The sequence below is a fragment of the Loxodonta africana genome, chromosome 5, assembly GCF_030014295.1.
Source record: "Loxodonta africana isolate mLoxAfr1 chromosome 5, mLoxAfr1.hap2, whole genome shotgun sequence".
NCBI classification, from domain to species: domain Eukaryota; kingdom Metazoa; phylum Chordata; class Mammalia; order Proboscidea; family Elephantidae; genus Loxodonta; species Loxodonta africana.
This window is the reverse complement of record NC_087346.1, coordinates 101,861,103-101,868,750: the sequence shown is the minus strand read 5'-3', so window position 1 is coordinate 101,868,750 and position 7,648 is coordinate 101,861,103. Positions and strand designations below refer to the sequence as shown.

At 39.0% G+C, this 7,648-nt stretch overlaps 1 protein-coding gene across 2 annotated transcripts in view; it reads right to left on the bottom strand.

Moving 5' to 3' along the window:
• Positions 1–4,747: 4,747 nt before the first annotated feature.
• Positions 4,748–7,648, bottom strand: part of PPAT (phosphoribosyl pyrophosphate amidotransferase) — a 46,828-nt gene continuing 43,927 nt past the window's right edge. For both annotated transcript variants that reach the window (XM_003415891.4, XM_064285766.1), the window contains one exon: positions 4,748–7,159. In XM_003415891.4, the coding sequence (XP_003415939.1) occupies positions 6,966–7,159 (194 nt within the window). In that variant the 3' untranslated portion in view covers positions 4,748–6,965. The remainder of the gene's footprint in view (positions 7,160–7,648) is intronic.

Genomic DNA, 7,648 nt, shown 5'->3' with positions numbered 1-7,648 from the left:
GGGTAAAATAAGTGCCTAAACCAAAGCAACGGCAGTGGAGAAAGAAGATAAAGGCAGTTCCACAGAACTTGAAGATGGTTACACCGTCTGCAAAATACGAGTGTTGGAACAGATCACTGCTTTTCAGACAAGGTTTTGTAGAGGGCTCAGGGATAGGGAGAGTGGCCAAGAGGGAGGCCAAATTGGTGGAAATCTCAACTCTTTTTCACCCATAGCAATTCATTTTATTTTTCAAGTTCAATTGGGGCATAAGATGTTATTACAGAAATTACTGAGTCTGTTAGAAGGAAAGAGAAAAGCATTTTCCAAAATGGCTTTCATTTTTCGAGAGAACTGCAAATGAGATAGACAATCCCAATTCTTACAGATTAGTCAGTATGTTATTGCTACATAACAAATTACCTCCAAATTTAGCAACTTAAAACAATAAACATTTATTATCTCACACTATCTATGGGTTAGAAACCCAGGAGCAATTTGTGTGGTTCTGGCTTGGGGTCTCTCATGAGGTTGCAGTCAAGTTGTTGGCAGGGAATATAATCATCTGAAGAGCTGACAAGGACTGGTGCATTCCATTTCCAAAATGGCTCATTTACATGGATGTTGGTGGGAGGCCTCAGTTCCTGACCACGTGAACATCTCTATAGGGCTACTTGAGTGTCCTCGCTACATGTCTGCTGGCTTCTAGAGTGAGTGATCTGAGACAGCCAGATGGAAACTAAAATACCTTTTATGACAACCTCATCATTTGCATTGGGCATATCTGCTGCAAAGAGCCTCTTTAAAGTGTTAAAAAGCAAAGATGTCACTTTGAGGACTAAGGTGCACCTGACCCAAGCCATGGTGTCTTCAATTGCCTCATATGCATGTGAAAGCTAGACAATTAATAAGGAAGACCAAAGAAGAATTGATGTATTTGAATTATGGTGTTGGCAAAGAATATTGAATATACCATGTGATGCCAGAAGAATGAACAAATCTGTCTTGGAAGAACAGCAAGACTGCTCCTTAGAAGCGAGGATGGTGAGACTTTTTCTCACTTTGGACGTGTTATCAGGAGTGAACCGTCCCTGGAGAAGGACATTATGCTTGGTAAAGTAGAGGGTCAGTGAAAAAGAGGAAGATCCTCAATGAAATGGATTGACACAGTGGCTCCAACAATGGGCTAAAACACAGAATGATTGTAAGGATGATGCAGGACTGGGCAGCGTTTCGTTCTGTTGTACACAGGATCGCTGTGAGTCAGAACCGACTAGACAGCACCTAACATTATTTCTGCCACATTCTGTCCACTAACAGTTGAGTCAACAAGTGCAGCTTACACTCAAGGGGAGAGAAATTAAGCTCCACCTCTTAAAGGGAGAGTATCAAAGAACTTGTGGCCATGTTTTAAAACCACCACAATCAGGCAACACACTTAAAATCTTTGGGAAAAAAAAAAAAGACATGAAACAAATAACTGTCTTGTCCCAATTGTGATATGTGTTATAAGAGCACATAATGGGGGGACCTTACTTTGGGAGAATCAAGGATCATGTCCCTGAAAGACACAATGACGATACTAACAACTGAGAGATAAGTAGGGAGTTAGATGAAGGGAAAAAGTAAAATGTGTAAATGAAATGAACGTGCAAAGGACCAGCAGGGTGCAGAGGGAGGCATTTGATACTTCCCCAGAATTACAATGTTAAGTGGATGGAACAGAGAAGAAAGAGGAAGGATGAGATGAAGACAGGATCTCACAAGCAGGCTACACTGATTTTGGATTTTTTCACAATAGCAATGGGAAGTTGGTGAAGTATTTGCAGGCTATTTTGACCATCTTTGGACATGTTTCAGGAGCGATCAGTCCCTGGAGAAGGACATCATGCTTGGTAAAGTAGAGGGTCAGCAAAAAAGAGGAAGACCCTCAACAACATGGATTGACACAGTGGCTGCAACAATGGGCACAAGCATAACAATGATCATGAGGATGGCCCAGGATCGGGCAGTGTTTTGTTCTGTTGCATATGAAGAACCTAAGAACAACAAATGGTGACAATCAGATTTAGAAGAATATGGAGACTGAATTTGAGTGGAGCAAGAGTAGAATGAGACTTGTTAAGAGGTGAGAGATGGTGACCGTCACTAGATTGGTGGTAATGAAGATGGAGAGCAAAAGAGACATCCAAGCATGTTCAGGGGGTAGAACTAACCAGACTTGGTGACTGACAGACATGGAATGTGGGAGTGAGAAGTTTCAAGGATGAGCCCTGGGTTTCTGGCCTGAGCAACTGGGTTGGGTAATGGTGTGGGGAATATAGGAGAGGATGTAGTCGGTGGGTTGTGTGGTTTACTCGGGAGCTTCCAACCAGTTCATTCCAGTTCAAACCCTTGCTGAGAATTTGCATTTCCACCCCGGATATACTGAATCAGAATCTACATTTTAACAACCAAGCTCTCCAAGTGATTCTATTGTATAATAAATTTTGAGAACCACTGCTCTACCAGTGGTTCTCAGAACTGGTCTCTAACTAGCAGCATTAGCATTGCCTGGGAACTCGTTAGAAATGCAAATTCTCAGCAGGGGTCGAACTGCAATCAACTGGTTCAAAGCCCTGGTTTATCCAAATGTTCAGATGCTCAGGTGCTGGCAAAGAGAAAATTGGTGGTTGGGTTCATTCCGGTGTGGTCTTTTGCCAGGTGACAATGAAAAAAACAGAGGGATGAGGGAGGTCAGGCTGTTTGCAAGACAGTGAGTCTATGACCATCCATCAGTATGTCAACAGTGAAGCCAAACCAGCAATTGTCAGTGATTGAAGAGGAGGAGTACAAAAGCCCACCATCTGGGTCTCTCTTGTGCATTTTCTCTTTTGCCACAGTGCAGGGAGGTCAGCATTATGCTAAATGCTGGATTCCAAAGTGATTAAAGCGTTGGTTCCTGGCATCCAACAACTTCCCAGCTATATGGGAAGCCAATTTCTGCACCAAAAAAATCCCAAAGATTTGCACTGTATATTGCAGCTTATCCTAAAATGTCACTCTAAGGGAACATGCAGGTTTTCCAGGTCTCATTTTTCATTTTGACCTCTTTTAGAAACACTATCCAACCCAGTTGCTCCTAGAGGAGCTGACCAGGCACTACTGGAAGCCCACAGAAAGAAGGCATTAGAGATTCAAGTAACACTCTAGAAACGCCCTAGAATCTAGGGCAAGACTTTGAGGGAATAATATCAATATGCTTGAATGGATTAAGTCTACCTATAAAAGCTGACTTTGCAATTCCAGGGTAGAACCAGATGTCTAAAAGTGGTACACTAAGAAGCAGTATGAGCTAACTATTTAAAACACAGAAATTAATAACAGAAAAAGATTTAAATGTGGATGCACTGGACAGCAGGACAGGAGGGGGGTGGTGACCTCTTGATTCCCAACATTTATACTACAGGCAGTCCCTGAATTATGAACAAGTTCTGTTCCTAAGTCTGTCTTTAAGTCAAATTTGTACATAAGTCGGAACGGTTAGGTACAGTCTGTATCTAATGTCAGTCAAATGTATGTCTTAGTATACAATATACTGTGCATAGTTGTATGCATAAAAAAACATTAAAGAAACACTTCCAGACACACTTAAACATCTTCAACATGATAATACAGTAATAATAATGTCTTGATGCATGCTGCGAAGTAGCACCTGTTTGTTATTATGAACCACTATATGTACTTTGAGTTTTTAATATAATAGGCTTTATGGACAGGTTCGTAACTATGAGTTTTATGTAACCTGGATGCTCCTAACCTGGCGACTACCCGTGTATGCACGTATTATTTTTATTTGGACAAGTATTCCCCCAACACACACACTTTGGTAAGTCTTCTCTTCTGTGACCCTCCCTATCCCCCCTACTGTTTCCATAGTACTTCCCACTATCATAATGCTTACTTAGCACTGCATTTCGAATTAACACCTGCTCCTCACTTATCACCTCTCTTACCTAACATTTCACTACAATATTTTACTACAATAGTAAAAAACCTACTATCCAACTCTTTTGAATACTAATGACCTTCTGCCCACATATCCTCACCCCACCAACAGCTCCTCCAGGGAAGAAGAAAGAGTGGCACCTCCCTTAGGGTATTTTAACTCCCATCTGGAGCCAGGGGGCACCAGACACTCTGGCTCCTCCTGGCTCATGCCTCCATTCCCTCCTCTGGGCTCACCCCACCCTCTTCCCCATGCTCACCTCGCATGTAAGCACCAGCTGGTGGGTGCTGCCAGAAGCAGGATGCAGGTGGTAGACCTTTACCATGTACACAGCACAGCCTAAGCTGGATTCAGCCTGCAGCATGAATCTGGATTCCGGGGAGCAGAGCGAGGGGCAAGCCTGTGAGCACCGCAGGCTGCAGGTACATAGGGGGCTGCAGCCGCCCAGCCAGGATGGATGGGGCCAGGGAGGAGGCAGGAAATTTCGAGTATTTCACATAACACCAATTTTGGCATAATGCCCTGGTCTTTGGAATTTAAGCACATCAATAAGCAAGGAGTGAGTGTACTTTGTTTCTTCTACTCAATCAGCAGTTTTGAGCTACAGAGGTCATCCTCAATATTGCCCAGTGCCTGGTTCCTAATAGGTGGTCAATAAAGGCCTGGATCAGAGAAATAAGATCCGACTAACTCATGCCAAATATGGGGCCTGGATGTTGTCACTGAACTGTCATCATACTGTACTAAAAGTCAGTATTAAAAAAAATATGCACACACATATTTAGACATACTCACATGTATTTGTCACCAAGGCATCACCAAAAACATCACAAAAACTAGGCTTAGTTTAGTTTGCGACAATATAGATCCTGTGAAAACACGTTTTTAATCCTCTCTGCAGTTTACAATATTCTATATAACTTTTAAAGCAATTAAACATTTTTTATTTGAGATTAAATTTGTCAAAAAATGTAATTTAATGGAGACTGCGGAAACTTGTGAAATAAAAGGCCATGATGGAGAAACATTAAGAAATCTGTAGAATCACCAAACTGTCACAATACTACTTTCCATTAGAAAAACATCTCGATAAAGCAAAAGAAAACCATGGAAAATACAAAAGTCAAATTAGAGATTTGGTTTAGTACTTTCCCTGAGTCTCTTGTTTTTAAAAATCAAATGTAAGAACAGCCAGTTCTAAACGTGACCCAAAAGTCTTGCCCACCTCCTTGGAGAATACATTTAAGATTACACGCCACATACTCTGAAATGGTCCCAGGGCTTTATTTAATGCCAGTTTGCTTATGCCACTGCCACAGGGTATTCTGACCTGCCACTACAGGTGGGCTTAAAGAGCTGTCAAGATTTTACCTTGGCCTACCGTAATGTAACACATCGAAACTATATACCAAATAAGGACAACAGATCTTCAATTCTTAATAAATACTTTCTAAATGGATTGGGGCACTATATACATCAAACTGTGGTAACTTAACAACACGGGAACAAACACTCATGCTTTTAAAAATTTACACAAATGGATGGTAGTGGCTAAGTCTTTTAAAAATTCTAAATCTCATGTTACAAGGAAAAAAACCCTCAAAAAGTAAGATATTTTCACCAGTTAAAAAATCTAATTCATTAGATCCCAATAAAACAAAGTTGAAAAAGTGGTTATAAGTTGATATTTGAATATGGATATTCTTATTCCAAAAAGCTAGCTATCCCCTTGATCCTTAAACAAAACAGTCCCTACAGTGTTTCTACTTCATCCTTTAATTGCAAATATATGTGTGTATACACATAGATGTGTATATGCTTGCAACTGATCAAGCAGTTCATTAAAGTATAATTAATCAAATTAAAGATGTAAGGTTTGTTGCAATCTATTTTTATTTCAGATGTACTAGGTTACTTTGCTGGGCTTATGCTATCAGAGCACTAAGTATTATGACTCACACTTTCTAGTCAAAGGTAGGAAAACTTTTCCCATACATTTTGACAGCCATTCTCAGGACATCAAGGAGAGCTGCAAAGCAGTGCCCAGCTGTGACTCCTCCATCATAATGGAATCTCAATTGCAGAGTAACAATCAACTTTTAAAAAGGTAATAATCATGCACTATCCTAAAATTTTTTTTTTATCCTAAAATTTAGGGGTGAAATAATGGCTCTAACTACCAAAAACATGACATTTACTCATTCCTATTAATTATTTCGTTTAATAAGATAAGCATCCCACTGCACCGTTGGGAAAACTGAGGCACAAAAAGGTTTGTTGGGCTTTTAAAAAAAGATTTGTTTAACGTTAGGGAAGCCAAGATCATAACTACAATCTGAACTCTAGAGGCTAGACCCTTATGGGGCATAATGGATTCACACTTTGTAACATTACATTTAACTCACCTGTCCTATTTATAGCACATCTACCTTGGTCCAACCTCTTGCAAACTCTTTAAAATATGGACTTGGATGCCTCTTAGCACCTGCTTTTTCTGACCAGGTGAAAAAGGCTAGCCAGTGCTTGTATTAAAAAAAAAGCATACTATATATTGCAATTAGTAGGTTCAATTATGAAAATATTCCATAACTGAATTTCAACAAATCTCAGAAACATTCCACAAAATTCTGTAAGAATTCTTGGGAAGGTACAGTACTTGGCATTCCTCTCTAAAACAGAAATTCTTTGTGTTACTGTTGAAGATCTGAAATTAAGTGTATATGCTCTCATAATTGGTAACATCACAGTTTTACTAGGCTAGTAAATAAAACTGAAAAGACCACCCAAGTTCCTAGATAACACCAAAATATTTACCTAGGATTATCAAAGAAATCATAGGGCTTTGGTACCCTTTTCAGAAAAATCCTAAAATGTACAAAGGTAAATATAAGTATGTGGTATTTTACATTGTACCGATTAATAGTAAATCAGTAAGGCATAACCACTATGACTTCTTGACCAACTTCATATCCTGAAACAACATATCTGCCCTTGCCAGCTACCATTCCAATTCAACTGGGTATTCTCCAGTTAGACAAGCTGTACAATGACCATTCTTTTCAAAACATTTCAGACCATTTCCATTTTCTTGAATAATATCTTGCTTTTCCATTTTCTGTTTTTTAAATTTTATTCTTTCTTCTACAGATGAAACCAGTCCTTCTACTGATAGATAAACAACACTGTTTGCTCCTATAAGGGGAAAGAGGGAAAAATAAAAAGGCCATGAGACTCCTTTAGAAGGTAGGAAGTACTTCAACAGAGAATAGTTACAAAAAAAAAAAAAAAAAAACTTAAGCCAGGATAAAATTTTCTCTTTTGACTTTTCTTTAAAAAGAAAAAAATAAAAATCAAAACTCAGGGCCTTTTTTTTTTTAATTAGAATTTAGGGGATAACAGTTTAAAATAGGAGTGGAAGCTTCTAGTCTAATATGGATTTAGAAAACTTCCAGAATAATTTCCTTCATTAAGAAAACAGATTTTGAAATCAGGAATATTTAGGTTCAAAATATTTGTAGATCTATTTTTTCATCTGTAAATGGGGAAAACACTGCATAAGGGTAGAATTTTTATAACATTATTATGATAATATAGATGTAGCATGTAATGTAGTTCCTGGCAATAAAGAGTGCTCACAATATGATACCCATTAGAGTGACATTCAGAATGTTAATAGGTAAG